This window comes from Drosophila erecta, unplaced genomic scaffold (genome assembly GCF_003286155.1).
Source record: "Drosophila erecta strain 14021-0224.00,06,07 unplaced genomic scaffold, DereRS2 tig00000000-arrow-pilon, whole genome shotgun sequence".
Classification (NCBI taxonomy): Eukaryota; Metazoa; Arthropoda; class Insecta; order Diptera; family Drosophilidae; genus Drosophila; species Drosophila erecta.
In genome coordinates this window covers 23,612,622-23,628,778 of record NW_020825194.1, presented here as the reverse complement: position 1 = coordinate 23,628,778, position 16,157 = coordinate 23,612,622, and the positions used below count along the sequence as shown (strand labels likewise).

Here is a 16,157-nt window from a genome sequence, read left to right as displayed (position 1 = left end):
ATACACATAATATGAGAACAAATAACATACCACTACGCAATTATAGCTAAACTAATTAAAACTAAACTGTAATGATCAGGTATTAAAGTTATGAAGTTTAATCAAAATATGATAACAAATGTGTGCGTGCGAGTGTGTGCGTGAATGTGGCCAATACAAACTCATTGCAATATAGAATACGGAATAAAACAGTTGGGCAAATATTGCTGCATGCCTTAAGAGGCAAACTTAAATACTATAGTTATATACGACAATGGTATTCGTATTATTATACAACTTATACACGATAAACAACATATACCCGTGTAACCTACTTATACATACAGACCCTCATGAGGAACATGGCCGGTCGGTACTCCTACAAATCCAAAACTTCGTACAATTTTACCTTTTCAACATCTCAGTGTCTAACAAAAAGCATTAAATGTATTTCCGCAAGGGAGTTTCCAATATATTGCATGTATCAGTAAAAATATGTGTCAAGACACTCGATAATATGAGAAAACCGATAAATATATTGATATGCAAAAGGATACAAGTCGTTGTTTCATTTCGGTCATAAATACATACCCACAAAATAAAAAAGGCAGGGTAATAGTCACAGCAGTTACAAACTACAGGGAGCAGAAAGGCAATGACCGCGGTGAAGCAGTTTCTCTGTTTACTTAAGTTTAAATGTTTTATGTGAGCTTAAGAACAATTGGTTCTCACTTTTGAAATTGGTCATGCCGCAGTACGTGAGAGAGGTACCCAGCGACTCAATAACTCTTTCTGAAATAGTTTTTGGTACGACCAAAAATGTTTGAGTAGCGTTGGGTATTTTACACGAATTTTACATACTAAAAAGCGACCTCTACATCTGACTTATAGAACCTGCACAAGACCTAATTTTACGCGTAAGCATTTAGAAATCAAAGTCGTAAGAGCTTCAAAGCTGTGCTGAAACAGGGCTGACATTTTAACTTATTACTACTCGTTTTCCTTAGTTGGAAACTTTTTACAATATTCCATGTCTGTAAAACTATGTTCGACATGTTTGGTTTGCCCTTCATACCAACTTTCTAAGGCAGAAGAGCCTTACAATATTTAATTTTGATTAAAAGACGGCTTAAAATTGTATGTCACTAGAACTTTTGTATGGGACAGATTTTATTCAGATTCTCGGTCAAATATAATCATCACGTTTTAGCGATAGTGTCCTAAACCCTCTTAGTTCACAAACATTTAGATTTGCCATCGAACTCAATCAAGTTACTCATACATTTTTTTACGTGCATACATTTTTAAGTATTTTAGCATTGAACTTAACATAACTTTAAAATTCAGTGGATGTAAATAGTATAAAATTCATTATAAGTGAAACCATACAAATTTGTTCTACTATTATAAAATTTTCAATACACAGCGTAATTAATTAATCTTATTAGCCCAAAATAACTTATTATTTTCAAAATTTTTTTTTATTTTATTATAAATATGCATGCGATTTCGCTGTGTGATACAAACTATATAATCGCCTGGTAAATTTACTTTTTGGCATGGCTCTGCTTGCCAGATGCGTCAGCTTCTGAGGGATCCTCGGGCAATGAATCCACTGACATGGAAGAACCTTTTGATTTTGAGCTGGCATTAGATCGCGAAGAGTTCTTCGGATACTTCACCGCTTTGGTATTGCCGGAGCATTGTAATATGAAGCGGATCTCGTCCAGAAGTTCCGTCTTGAAGCTCACCTGCCGATACGAAAGCGTAGTTGTTAGGTAAACTCTCTACTGATAGAAGGGCGAAAGTAGCATGCAGATGAAATCTACCATAAAGCATTCATGAACAAGGCATTGTAATATACAAGTACAACAAAATGACATATTAGAAAAATTGAAATATTAAAGACGACACAAATGAAAAGGTGGTGAATGTATTTTTGGCTCCGAGCCGTCGTTCTGGGAAGCCGATGAATCGAATCCGTTATTCAGATTAGGGCGACCTTTTTTCCGCCACTTTTAGTCACGAAACAGATGGAAATATTTATAGGTCTCCATCCGCGTTACCTTGTTCTCCCGCGCTCTCAAGTAGACGCTCACCACGCAGTTGACCAGGCCGTAAATACTGCCAAAACAGCTGCCCACAAACATGACCAGGTAGACGCCGCCCAAATTAGCAAATCCCAGCGAGGAGGCATCTGAGTCGGGGGCTTCCTGTGGGTTTTTCGGAGGGTGTCGGAGATGTCAATGTTTTAAAGTGTGTGTGCAATAAAGGCGGGCAGCTAATCGGATCGTGAGGCGGGGTATTCTCGAAGCTGAAATATACCCTGGCGGATACCTGGTTCTCATCGCTGCGCTCCTTTACGCCCAGCACCATCTCGAGCAGGGACACAAAGATGCCAAAGAAGGAGCCCACTCCCATCACCAGGAAAACACCGCCCAGGTTACTAATCTCTAGGGCCACGGCGCCAGAGTCCTCGTCCGAATCCTGCACACACCCACACTTGCACGAGCTGCCAGAGATTGAGATTAGGCTGGTCACTTACCGAACATGCTCCCCCGCCGCGTTTCTCCTGCCACCACTTGGTCTTCATCTTGGTCAGCAGTCCCTGCTCCTGCATCTCCAGAACAGCCTGGCTCAACGTGTCCCTATACGGCCAGTCTGAAAACACAGATCTTGGTCAGGATGTGTCCCGATATCACTTACACTCTCAGCTGTCTACTCTTTCGCATGGCTATGCCGTATCCCTTCTCGTCCAGCAACGCGCCCACCTGGGTCAGCGTGCATCGACGCTCTGTGATATACTCTATGGTGGTCGACTCCATGAGAAAGGCGTAGTTGGAGTTCTCCACGCGATCAACTCCCTCCTGGTTGGTATTGGTCATGTACTGCGGATTATCCCTCATGAACTCGTACATTCGCTGGTAGGTTGGATAGTTTGATTCCTGAAAAAAGAACATTCATACACGATATTGTATAAAGACTTTAACAGATAACCTTATACCAGATACCTTAAAAAAGTTAAAAGTAGCTCCCCCAATTTTGGCACCGTAGTTTACACCGCCCTTGTTCTTCGATAAGTCATCCGCATCATTAATGGGCGTTACTAAGGACTCCACTGTGAGAAAAGCCGCCAAATTAGCAGTGTAAGAGGAGACCAGAATCAATGTGAAGAACCACCAGGAAGCGGCCACGGCCCGAGTTGAGTAAGCCCTTAAAAACGATATTAGATAAAACGCACAAACTATAATATACTCCATATACAAATAGGGCTTACTTGGGAGCCAGCTCAGATCCTTGCTGCAGTAAAGCACCTATGGAGAACCACAGACAGTTGGCGAAACTGAACTGATTCTCCAACTCCGTTGGCTCCTCTATGCAGGGATACGGATTGTCCCACTCCGCCGGAGAAAGTCGTCCCAGCACGAACATGCTGATGGATACGCCCATGTAGGCCAGACCCAACCAGAGCCAGACCTCCCCTGAAAACGGAGACATGAAGGAGAACAGCTTCGGTGGCTCCTTCATCGGTTTGCGAAAGAGGATGCCGATTCCTGGAATTGATTCGTGCTTTAGAATAATCAGCTACAAAATCAGTAATATTTAAAATTTTAATGGTTTGCACGTTTTCAAGGGCCTAGTATCAGATTTAAGTCTTATTTATCATAGAAAATAATAAAATATAAAAATAATATAGATATATTTTATTAAATGAATCAAATTATATTTCATGAGACACTTTGATCGGTATACTCTACTTATTTACTTGCAGAATGAAATGTAGTGCTCTTACCCAGACTCATAAAGGGTATGGTGAAGTCCACGCCACTCTCTCGTTCCGATGTCATGGTCAGATCCGTAATGCCCATGTCAGCGCGCTAATTAAATATGAAAGATTATTGTTTGGCCTCTCTGTATCCACGAACTCATGAATTTATTAATAGAAATGTATATGCATATGTAAATATTGCGCATACGCCCGATTGAGCATTGTAATTGGACAATGTTTAAAATATGCATTTTTGCTAAGCGCGGAAATTTATGGAAGAAGTCGAAAAACTATGTAATATTTAATGTAATTACACGCCTTTCATCCGTCATTATCAATATTTTAGCTAATTTAGCATTTACGTAAATGAGTTTCAATTATCAGGAATTGTTTACCAATAATATAACGCTTACAAATAGGTGCAGGGTAATTCCAGATGTGATTAGACTGATTACCTATAAATGACACTTGCCGTGAAATTAACTGTTAGTTTCTAAAACCCTATCAAGCAATGGGATTTTATATTAGCAGCTTGCTGATATGCGTATTCTTAGGCATAGTTCGATTCGCAAGTGCAGGCACATACAGTTCAAGTTATGAGGCACATAGAAATTACTTGCTTAACATTTTTCACAATCCATTTGTGAATGACTCCATTAAGGAAAGAAATATTCCGGAGCTAATCGCTTTCTATCATCGCTATCCCACAGAGGTTCCTCTATCCGACGAAGACAGGCAGCAATTTGAAAGGTTTATTCATGACTACAGAGAATACCGGAGAGTTTTGATTGATGGTGTTCCACCTCAAGGAGGAAGTTTTGGAAATATATTCGGACATTTCCTAGGCAGAGTCGGAACGCGGTATATTTTGTCTCTGTTTAATAAGCAAAGGGAGGAAGGCCTATCCAACCAAGCTACAAATTCCACAATACCACCTTTAAGGATTCAATACTTAACTAAATTATCATGATCTATAACATATCTTGCCTCATGTACTTTCATGCTATTGATACTTTCTGGATCTTAAAAGTGTTGACATGGTCATTTTGAAATTGTAAACATTAATTCTTGCTTGCAAACCTTTTGAAATCGATTTATAAATAAACTAATTAATACCACTCACATTGTAGTTGCATTTTAAACGTTTAGACTGGAGAAAGCATATTTGGATGCTTAAGATATTCATCTTGCTGAATTATATACAAATACATAATTAAATTTGCTAATAAGTGGAATTAATAAACTTATCAAGCCGTCCAAGTGCCAAAAATACTATGAGGAAATATCTGATTAATCGCTTAACTATAAACCCAATTAATTTGAATCAATTAAGGCCACAGGCACTCTGAAATAGCCATTTATGACGGCAATAACGCTTACGTTAACAATGATGGCATCATTTATGGCTATTCAATGCAAATCAATAACCACGCAGGACGAACATGGGATAAGCTAACTGATTTAAATGGCCGCTGAGCAACGGATGTGGACTAGATTTATGTGCCTCCAGGACTTCACGACCTTCGCCAAAACTCACACTGTCAATAATCTCGCGCAACATGCCATTCCATTCGCCGGTTTTGGGATCGATTCCACCATACTTGTTGTCCTCCTGGAGGCGCCACGTGTACGAGAAGCCCAGCTTCTTGGACAGCTCGTCGATTAGCTCGATGCCGAAGCCCTCAAACTGATCGTTGCCCTCCAGCTTCTCGGAGGTCTCCTTTAGCATGCCATAGGGTTCACTCTGCGATTTCGCATTTCACAAACAAGGAGAAGGAAAGTCAAGGTCAGCTTGGCCCCAGACCTTTATGCCCACTACTCACAATGGCCGTGATGACGACGAAGCTTTTGTTCACCAGCGAACGCATATCCGGCTCCAAGGAGTGCGCCGGGGCAGGGCGATTCTCCTGGAAGCCATCCTCGCCGCTCCATTGTCCGATTTTCTGCATCCCCGAAACGGCCAGCTCGATGACTTCCAGCTCGAAATCCGTGCGGAGTCCCTCGTAGTCAAACCGAATGGGTCCCGTGAGGCCATTCAGCGTTAGCTGCGGACCGAGACTCGTTGCATGAGTTATTCAGAATCAGAAAGTTTTTCGTACAGAGAGAAAAAGTTCACCCAAACAGTGAAATGCACGTTAGAAACAAAAGTTTTATAAGGGCTTTAAATTTGTATGAAAGTTAAGTTGAAGATCTATAAGATTAAATGCCGTATTTTTAGACAGAATATTATACGAGTTCCCATAAACAAACTAACGCGTATTGAATTACAGTAGAAAACCGAATCGTTATAAGATTTCGTTATAAAGAACAGGCCAAATATCTATATATGTATAGATAATAATAAATATGCCAAACATCTAACTCAGATAAAGTGAGCCATTGCCTCTTTTGTGATAATTTATATATTCAAAATGTCTTGATTAGCTTTGTTGGATTGTCACGCCACTTCAAGTACCTCCCTGTGCCCCAGACTCACCGACTTCATGTAGTTGACGAGAGTGTAGCCCTTGTCCCAGGCACTGTCATCGTTACAACTGAGGGCCACGGGCCGGAAGTTCACATGCTTGTAGGTCTCGGCCAGAAGCTGGACGCCATCGTAGACCAGGGCCATGCTGTTGGTCAGGGGGCAGGACACTGTGGAGGAGGAGTTATAAAGACTAACGTCATTTATCATTTCCACCAGCGCTGGGGCCATGAAAGTGCAATTCAATTATTTAAATTCAGCCAAGCGAATGGATTTTGGATTTGCATAAATTGTCTAGATCCCAGTGGCACGACACTTTCAGGTGGGGCTGTCATTCTTATTTGATTTACCGTTTTGGAAGGGTTCCTCACTCTCGTAAAGTGCCTTTGCCACCTCCTGCACCTGTTCGTTATCCGGCGACACGACGCGCAGACCCGTGATGTTGGTTCCGGCGTGTTGGTACGGCTCCAGGTCCATGGTGTGCCAGTCCAGGTTGCCGATGATATAGCGGTAGTCGCTGGTCACCAAACCCACCTGCTGGGCTTGCTTGAACAACTCTGGCAGAGTGGCCATGGATCCCACTACCACGAACGAGAAATCATCCGCATTGCGTATACGCCGCAGTACATTCCGGTAGTTCCCGTTCAGATCAAGCTCGTAGCGTCGGACCGTGACCGTGGGTCCAGCGGTGCCGTACATCTGCAGCAGTTCCCTCACGGTGGCCAAGTACTCGCCCGACTCGTAGATGATGGTGAAGCTTTCCCACCCCAGGGCCACCACCATGTCCCGCAAGGCCACGCCCAGCGTTGCTGGATGTGGGTGCAGATTGATGGTCGGCAACTGGGCCCCAAAGTCCCAGCGCGTGTCTAAAAAGGGCAGCTCCTTGGCGTCGCAGATGCTCATCGCGTGACGGGCGGCCAGATTCGAGGTGGGTCCGAACACTGCCACCAGATTTTGCTGTGCGTGAGTGGATAATAATGATTTTAATAAATGCATATCCCTAGGTACGCTTGCTTTGAACTATACCTTTAGCATTTTGCAGAGCTTCTTGGAGGTCTCGAAGGAGTTTCCTGGCTCAATGGAGACGGACACTCCGTGCAGCTGCAGATCCTCGTTCTCCTCATTCGCCTTGCTGATGGCCAGATGGAAGATCTTCTCTAGATCCGGTTCGGTGATCTCGTAGACGAGGCCTGCAATCAAAAAGTATTTCAGAGAGAGTGACACATTTTCGCTCTTTGTTTTGCTTAGCGGGTTCTGTTTATATTTTTATTTCGCGAATTCGCCGCCGCCATCGGCCAACGGCGCGTATGCGGCATAAAAATACATGACACCTTTACATGCTGCTGTGCAAATTCCTGCTTACGTAAGTTAAGCGAAAAATGCGCTTTACTTACCCACATTCGTCCTCTCTCCTTGGCATCCGAGAAAACCCAATAGCAAGCTCGTTAGGATGAATCCAAGCGGAAAACTCGCATCTGCTGAAATCGTTTTCCCGAACCGCATCTCTCAAAGGGCTTTTACCGCGAATCGTAATCAAAAATTCATAAATATTTTCTGCGGTTGACGCGCAATGAATTCCGCAATTATTTCCAATTAATTGCGCGATTGTTCGTCGAACTAAATTTGCACATTTCTGCAGGCTGTCCGCCGCCACCGGGAATGCAAATAAAAATGGCTAAGAGCACAAAAATACGGCCAACAGCAATTTGCTGTTGGTGCTGCAGCAGCTGATAAATTCGCCTCGAGTATTTTTAACCACTCTTAGGTTTTTGTGAATGAAAGTGCTTGGCTGCCCGAAAATGTTTTTCCCAAACTTTCTCTAATTAAATCACACTTGGGTGATGGATTAATTAGATAAACTTTACCTTTTTGGGGCCAATTCAACCCTGAAAAGGATCCGTACAAAGTGCCGGACTGTGCTGAAAGTTGAAAATAAATCCGCCGCAGTATCAAAACGTGCACAGCATACGATTCCACGGCTAATGGAACCGAGCAACGAGACCCTGAATGCCAGATACATACATATATCTAACTGAATTAGGAAAAAACAGAAATAAACAAGGCGAAAACGAAAATAGCCAAGTGCAGGGGTTGCCCAAAGGGGCCAAGAGATTGAAAACAGCTTTCAACCGAAATTGTTGTGGATCCACGGACGTGCAACAAGCATCGATAAGTGCAGAACAGAAATAAATGAAAAAGAAGGGTCTGTCCCAATGGCTGTAAACAAATTCATTGCATTTCACTTGGATTGGTTGGTAGTTGGGTGGTACTAGGGTGCCAAGCCATTACATCTGGCCAGGGACGTGCGACCCACTTGTGGATTTTTGAAGGCCCAGCACGATTTATGGACCAGGCTTTGAATAATCCATTTAGAGCATGCAAAGCAGGGTAACTGGGCTGGTCCCAAGCATCTCATATTTTTAATAATGATGGGGCTGAAATATAAAAAATTACTACAAAAAGCTGCTCTTGCATATACTGGCATCCATGCCGGAAGGTTTTTGTGTTCCCCACTTTCGGGCATGTCCTTCACACACACAATGCCGTCAAAAGGACGAAGGCCGGGCGCCGTTAAAGGGGCGTGGACGAGCATGTTCGCCAGCAGCAAACTGTTGCTGTCAGCAATGAATAAAATCAACGTCTCCGTCAACAGCAGGCACCTGCCGTGACTGCCGCCAGGATGCACTTATCCCCGAGCTGCACATTTAAAATTAACAACCTCTAGTCCTGTCTGGAAGTTGCTAGAAATCCCCGATCGCGTGACAACTCAAACTTTAAGAAGCACTTGAATTTATTTTTCTGAAGTTTGCGTTATCTATGAAATTAAAACTGCTAAGCATTAAACTTTATTTTTTTATTTAAAAGCCCTTAAATAAAGATGGAATATTGCATCGATGGTTAAAAAATGTTTGTTTGAGGTATTTAAATTTAGATGGAAACAAAGTCATTATATTTTATTTTAAAAAGAAACTTTTTGAGAACATTTGTGATATCAACAATAAAAAAAACAAAAATACAATAATGAAATAATGAAATATAGAAAAATTAAGTGAAATAAATACCATTTGATGTTAGAGGGATTCCTAAATATCATCTGAGTTTTGAATCTAATAATCGATAATCAATCTGTGGTATCTGTATGAGGGTATCTCCAAGACCACGCTTTTCTCCTACATTTCTCTGCTGCTTGTATTTTGCCACTGGCATGGTGTTAAATTGCCCAGCAGCGAAGCGCGTGCATTTGCATTTACATAACAGTGTGCCGGCGTCAATGTATCTTAAGGATACGCATTCTGGCACTCACTGCGTGCCTGGGCGTGCATTTTAAGCTAGGAATGGAGAACTGCTGGCATTATGCACACGAGCAAGAGGACGCATATCCACGGGCTTACTTAACCACACGGGCACTGGTTGCATTTGCATAAGTGTCCGCGATGAGTTCTCTAGTGGCAATTAGTGAGAGTCTCTAGTTTTCAATCTGTGGACGAAAGTGGATCGATCATATTTTAAAGAATTAAGAACGTCTTGAATGTCACGAAATTTTATGCGCTACGTCTGCGTACTTCATACATACTTCATTTTAGTTTTTACTTCTTGGCTAAAATTTCCATTTATTAATTGTATTAGAATCTGTTTAATTCTGTTCATTACCTGATTTTGGTGAAAGTACTTTATTTTCCATCCACATTAGCTGATAATAGCAATTGATATAGATCTCTTTGATAAATCAGAATATGGCCTTTTTCCCAATACGATTATTGGCTCTAACTCATCATTTTCGAATGGATTGGGTTGTGAAATATTTTGACTGCTGTTGATTGGAGCTTATTGTTGATTCCAAATCATTGGTTTTGCATTCTGGGGCACGCCAATATTATTTGGTCTGTCAATGCCAAAGTGGCAAATACATCCAGGGAAATCAAATGCACAATTGCACTGGAATCTTGATTGACACAAGGCAGCCTTGGACTGCCAGAGTTTATTTTTGGAGTCTAAAATGGTTACGACAAGGCTACAAAAGCAGGTCGTTGAGTGTGCACCTCAAAAGGACAATGGCTGAGGGCTTCTTTTTTGGCCGTATCGCTTAGGTGGCTAACCCAACACCTAACCTAACCCATTAGAACCCATTTTGTCGCCCTGCAGAACTGACAGCCCGAAAGGTAAACAGGCAAACAAACCAGAAATAGCATGCAAACTGCTTCGACTAAGTGAGGGAAGACAATTTGGCGCGTTGTCAAAACAAAGTGCTCCAGCACACACACATAGATACACTTATTCGCACACAGATACGAAACGGCAAACGGTTGTGAGTATGTATGAGCGAGCGAAGGCAGCCAGACAAAATCAATTTGAATCGCGACAGTCAGCCAGACAAACAAGCAGGATTCAAGGCTTGGACAGAAACGAAACGGAAGCGCGCAATCCTCAAGAGAGTAAAGCCATCGCCCACTCACACTCACACACTCACGTTCAAAGTGGCACAAGCACACACACACACACAAATGCAGGCAGTGCCTAATGGCGCGCAAAATGTTGCGCCATCTTAATGCGTGCCCAAAACCGCAATTCATGGCCGCAGATTCATTGAAGGGGAGGAGAAAAAGGCGGACGGCTGATAAGGAGCAGCAGCATTAGCCGGATAGTGAGGGGGACGGTGGAGGGAGTGAGAGAGAAACAACGTCAGCCGCAACCGGAAGCGGAAATGAGCGGAGTAAGCAAGCGAACGGCGGCAAACTGAAGGGGTTCACGACGGGTTGAACGCTATAAAAGCCATCCCCAAACTCACGACTCCAGTGTTTTCATTGCAATTAGCAGCAGGCTTTGCGAGAGCACCGGGAAAAACTTTAATTTTTATACATATTTTTTATTTTACTTAACAAATATTATAAGCTACCCCCTTACTTAAAGTCTTACTATGCTCCTAATTGATTGCATCTTATATATTAATAGAATTCTTATTTTTATAAGGTCTTACATTATTTTCCTTGAAAACTTATAAAATCTTTTTGTTCTTACCGCGGATTCTCACGGTTTCAGATATGATACTATACAAACATATATGTTTTTGCTGCAGGCTCTCAGTGAGCGAGAAATTAAGCGAATTCTTAAAATTTACACCTAAAACTGTAACGATATTTAACGAAAGAGTCAATATACTAGTAAAGTGTTTACTAAATGTGTTACTATGTGTTTACACACAGTTTTAAAAATAAATAGTGCCAGCATGCACAAATAAGTTTGAGCTAGTTTTTCATAACCCATGTCTGTGTGTATCTCCAGCTCCTCTCGGCCGAATCAAAGGACTGTGGGGGTGCAGTAGGGGGTGCACATATTCTCTTATAGGGGGAGTAGGCCAGAGACTGCGTATTCGTTACGGCTCGCTGTTGTTGATTCAATTGCAGCGAGTGGCACGCATGTCCTGGCAAACAAAGGACATTTCGTGGAATGTTAACAGCAAACAGGTGAGCTGCTAACAGGCCACCAAGCTGTCTGCCGCTGATGTGGCCCAAGCCGAGGGCAGAGTGGCCCATTTGGCACGAGGCCAGAACGGGCTGGCTGGCCAAGGCAGCCCAACCAGTTGCATGGCCCGCTGTGGCATGTTAATGTCAGTGTCACGGTGTCAAATTGTCAGCGTCCTGTTGCCACTCGGGGCAGCCCTTCCCTTCCCTTCCTCCCACCAACGCACACGTACAATGTGAAAAAATCAACCAGGATAGTTGGCATGCCGTGGCACAAAGTATGTGCGACGCCTTAAAGTATGCCATGTGCCATAATTTGCGATGACATGGCGGTGAACTTTGCCCCGAAAAGGGGAACCCACCTTACGCCAGCAGAATGCTAAAGCTAAATCGTCTTTTCAAACGCACAATTTAGGCAACAGCATCTCTGGCATTAAACAACAGAGTAATCCAGCATATTGGCCATTAAGCATACGCACTGCGGACCCTCGTCAAATTAATAACATGCGGGCGGCAAAAGTCGGCGGGCAACCCTTCGAGCGGCTATATACATATGCCAGAAGTATCCGTGCACATTTTAGAAATTTAACCACTTGTTAAACAATAATATCCAATATCAAAACACGGCCAGCGAGTGCGCAGGCCAGAGAATCTGAGAGTGGCACACTTCCCAGAGAAATCCAGAGAGAAATACCTCCTCTTCCCCAATGCATACACACAAATGTACACCAACGAGCGAGTGAAAAGCGTTCTGGATTTAGCCAGGCCAGAAGCCCCGTCAGTTCGACACGAGACCTGAACGAGTGCGGACGCGTTTAGCGGACAGAAATCGAAAGGAAAGCAACAGCAGCCAGTCCCACAGAAGCTGTAAACAAACCCATATAGTGGCCCACGTTCGCGAGTGTCCATATGTGTGATTAGATTTGTTGGATATAACCAATCCGATCCTTAAACGGCATCCTAAACGGCATCATGCCCGAAATCATCGAGCTGAACGTCGGCGGCGTGAGCTACACGACCTCATTGGCCACACTGCAGCAGGATAAAAGCACGCTGCTGGCGGAGCTCTTCGGCGAGGGTCGCGATTCGCTGGCCAAGGACAGCAAGGGTCGCTACTTTCTGGACCGCGACGGCGTCCTCTTCCGCTACATCCTGGACTTCCTGCGCGACAAGGCGCTGCACCTTCCCGAGGGATTCCGCGAGCGTCAGCGGCTGCTCCGCGAGGCGGAGCACTTCAAGCTGACCGCCATGCTCGATTGCATTCGCAGCGAGCGGGACGCCCGACCGCCCGGATGCATCACCATCGGCTACCGCGGAAGCTTCCAGTTCGGCAAGGACGGCCTGGCCGACGTCAAGTTCCGGAAGCTGTCGCGCATCCTGGTCTGCGGCCGAGTGGCCCAGTGCCGCGAGGTGTTCGGCGATACGCTGAACGAGTCGCGGGATCCGGATCACGGTGGCACGGATCGGTACACCTCGCGGTTCTTCCTGAAGCACTGCTACATCGAGCAGGCCTTCGACAATCTGCACGACCACGGATACCGTATGGCCGGAAGCTGCGGATCCGGAACCGCCGGCTCGGCAGCGGATCCCAAGCCTGGCGTGGACACTGAGGAAAATCGATGGAATCACTACAATGAGTTCGTCTTCATCCGGGACTAGGAAGCTAATGGAGGCACTTCAGAACACCCCACCCAATCCAGCTCTGTATCGTTATTTTTTCTTTGTGCGCGATTTGTTTTGGAATAGCCTTCCGATAGCCCGACCCAACATATTGGAAAGCATCAGGAGGAGGACGCACATATTGACGCACAATGACTTTAGTTTCAACCCACCTCTTGATATACAAATGGGAACATTTCGAATGTACAATTGAACTAACAATCCACACTTAAGTCTAGAAAATTATTGACACACATAGATAACCTAATACTAAACGTGTTTCCTTGTATTGCCTTGATTATTTACAACTTTGCTTACGCGTTCATCTTAAATCACGCTGGGGCCCTATTAAGTTCGATAAACGAGCTGGTCTGCTCCAGACTCTTTGATGAATGAAAAGCGATTCGGATTTACTGGCTGACAACAAGTGCAAACAATTCGGCAAGTGCAGATAACAAAGCAAAGCGAACGTTTTATTAGCCCCAACTTTTGTTGATCCAGTGCAGTATAAACAAGATGAGAAGGAAACATTAAGCAGATTAGCATCAATGAAACAAACTCAAGCGGGGGAGGAACTCGCCACATGGATAACGTATTTGTGGTAAATCAATCCAATCACACTGAACAATTTGAAATACGGGTTACTTTTTGAAACAAACTAACGAAATATTGTAGCAACAGATACCACAAGCAACCAAACTCTAACCCAAGCAAATGGTAAATATAAAGTTTTATTAGTCTAATAAAAGTCGAATCTTGAACTAAAGAATATACAAATAGCGAAATAGGGCAACGGCGAACAACATGTGGCCCCAAAACAACGTTGATCCATGCCCTAAAGCAGCCTGCAATCCATAAAACTCAAATACGAATCGATATTTGAAGTACATTTACTATACAAACCAAACAACGGCTGTCATAAGATACGCCCTTTTTGCCTAACTCTTAAATCGTTTCCGATTCTAAGAAATGTCACCGGATTTGCGGGCAAAATTTGGCCTGGAAACTTTGGGTCCTGCAGCAATAATTGGAAACGATTTAATAGTGCGTTTTAGAAAACAGCTGAGCCCCAGTACAATAGCACTTTCATACACCGGATTTCATGGCCAATCCAGAAGAGCGATCATCTACTACCACCCCTCATTTGTCAAAGCCAAATGAGAATAGTTATTCGATTATGAATTATTAGTGAGCTGCAATGATAAATGCCAAATGGTCACAAGGACTTCCAGAATTACGATGGGAATACGACACATACGAAACTAAATTTGCTGAACTTTAGAAAGGCTCTGTTATTATTGATTTTATCAACATTGGGAGCGAATCCATGAAAATGTTTTCTCGCTGACATATCTCGCATTGCAGTTTCGACATTTCCGCAGGTTTATTGTTGAAATCGCGTCATGAAATTTACTTGAAATTTATGGATTGAAGCGCTTGGGCGGAAATCTGAAATGGAAATGCCGATGCGCAACATTGAAACAAAACACTCATGAAATTTACGAACAATTTGTAAAAAACAATAATTTCTATAAATCGTGTGTAAAGAGGCAAGCAGCATATGTAATCATCAGCAATAGTGTGCATGGAGAACTATTAAGCCCTTTATATACTGACCCTGACTCCATGTGAGTTGACGGCTCTTACACAGATAATATGAATCGATATATACAAATATCTATATATACCTAATTATATATTAAAAAAATTGTCGATATTGAAAGTATCTTATAAATGTTTAGTATTATATGTAATTGAATCCAGATTGAACGGGCAGGGCGCCGGATATGTATTGTATCATTAATAAAATTAAACTGAAACTAATTCAAATTAACTAAAACAAAATGTAAAATGTACTTAGAAAAGCGCGAAGTAAAACTGCTAAAATAGCCAATCAATGTGCGACTAAGCAAGCATATGTATGTAAAGAGGTATAACTTGCGAAAAGCGGAAAGCAAACAATAAATTAAAGAAACTATAATTAAAACGATACTTTTCTTTGGGGCGCAGGTGGTTCTTAGTGCTTATGTATTTACATACATACGTGTATGTATATTCGGGGCTTAAATACGTTTTGTTGCGTATTCTCAGCTAATTAATTGCCTGTGGCGTACAAAATTTGTGCTGCATTATTAAATTCAATGAATAAATTACGAAGCAGCCAAATTCGCTGACATTGATAGCGACATACAAAATTTATGAACTGCCAGCTTCCAACTTGCGATAGCTCATTAAAATTGACAGCTAAACAAATAAAAACCAAATGCAAACACAATCATAAAGAAATCAAATATACATTGAAAATAAAATAAACAACCCAGTCGAGCCAACAAAAAAAGACGACAAACAATGGCAAACAAAAATGTTGCGGGGAGAAACGGCGCAAACATCAGCCTCAAAAAAGTGGGCTCAAACAAAAGTCTATATAAATAGCTGAAAGTCGGGAGATGAATAAAGGCGTCCATTAAAGCGGCAGCAACAATTCCTCATTTGTTTAAATTCAAAGCAGGCAACAGTAATTTTACTGGGCTGAAGGGTCCACGCAGAAAAAACAAAAACCAAAACGGGGGCTCTGAGAAACGGTGAAATTAGAAGGGAAAATGCTTTCCACCTTTTTGCAATTTTCCTCTTTGTCCCTTGGTGTGTGTGTGTTGAAGTGTGTGCTTCGGGAGCAGAAAGGTATACCAATAAAAGCGGCACGAAAGTTGGCGCCAATCGGAAATGCACTGCATAAAAGCGTACCCAGAATACGGACTGAAGATCCAAGATGAGCTGATGTGCCACCTGCATACTAAGCATTACCCAGGACTTCTTTATGCCCCCGCTC

General features: G+C 42.8%; 3 protein-coding genes across 4 annotated transcripts; 2 read left to right on the top strand and 1 right to left on the bottom strand.

Annotated features, from left to right (window-relative positions):
* Window positions 1-1,121: 1,121 nt before the first annotated feature.
* Window positions 1,122-7,873, bottom strand: LOC6553487 (glutamate receptor ionotropic, kainate 3). 2 transcript variants are annotated; one of them, XM_015154880.2, is made up of 13 exons: window positions 7,607-7,873; window positions 7,239-7,402; window positions 6,563-7,169; window positions 6,225-6,382; window positions 5,572-5,793; window positions 5,286-5,492; window positions 3,773-3,857; window positions 3,257-3,533; window positions 2,991-3,192; window positions 2,702-2,924; window positions 2,525-2,640; window positions 2,317-2,466; window positions 1,122-1,730 (listed from the first exon to the last, which is right to left on the bottom strand). In XM_015154880.2, exons 1-13 carry the CDS (start codon window positions 7,713-7,715, stop codon window positions 1,527-1,529), a joined length of 2,724 nt encoding a protein of 907 aa, XP_015010366.1. In that variant the 5' UTR covers window positions 7,716-7,873; the 3' UTR covers window positions 1,122-1,526. The 2 variants fall into 2 exon arrangements, with proteins under 2 accessions (XP_015010366.1, XP_001979364.2); XM_001979328.3 differs by lacking the exon at window positions 2,317-2,466 and adding an exon at window positions 2,046-2,192.
* Window positions 4,240-4,866, top strand: LOC6553488 (protein Turandot X). The gene has a single exon (XM_001979329.3). The coding sequence runs from the start codon at window positions 4,260-4,262 to the stop codon at window positions 4,716-4,718; it is 459 nt and encodes a 152-aa protein (XP_001979365.1). The 5' UTR covers window positions 4,240-4,259; the 3' UTR covers window positions 4,719-4,866.
* Window positions 7,874-12,454: 4,581 nt separating the features above from the next.
* On the top strand, window positions 12,455-15,306 carry LOC6553463 (BTB/POZ domain-containing protein KCTD12). Its single transcript, XM_026983777.1, has one exon. The coding sequence runs from the start codon at window positions 12,644-12,646 to the stop codon at window positions 13,328-13,330; it is 687 nt and encodes a 228-aa protein (XP_026839578.1). The 5' UTR covers window positions 12,455-12,643; the 3' UTR covers window positions 13,331-15,306.
* The last annotated feature ends 851 nt before the right edge of the window (window positions 15,307-16,157 follow it).

What these genes read in the sequence shown, in the direction of transcription:
- LOC6553488 (XM_001979329.3), top strand. Translation starts at nt 4,260, where the DNA reads ATGGGATTTTATATTAGCAGCTTGCTGATATGCGTATTCTTAGGCATA.
- LOC6553487 (XM_015154880.2), bottom strand. Translation starts at nt 7,715, where the DNA reads ATGCGGTTCGGGAAAACGATTTCAGCAGATGCGAGTTTTCCGCTTGGA. An exon ending in TCGTCGTCATCACGGCCATT is followed by an intron (nt 5,493 to 5,571) that starts GTGAGTAGTGGG and finishes GCGAAATCGCAG; the next exon opens with AGTGAACCCTATGGCATGCT. An exon ending in AGCGCAGCGATGAGAACCAG is followed by an intron (nt 1,731 to 2,316) that starts GTATCCGCCAGG and finishes TCGTATCGGCAG; the next exon opens with GTGAGCTTCAAGACGGAACT.
- LOC6553463 (XM_026983777.1), top strand. Translation starts at nt 12,644, where the DNA reads ATGCCCGAAATCATCGAGCTGAACGTCGGCGGCGTGAGCTACACGACC.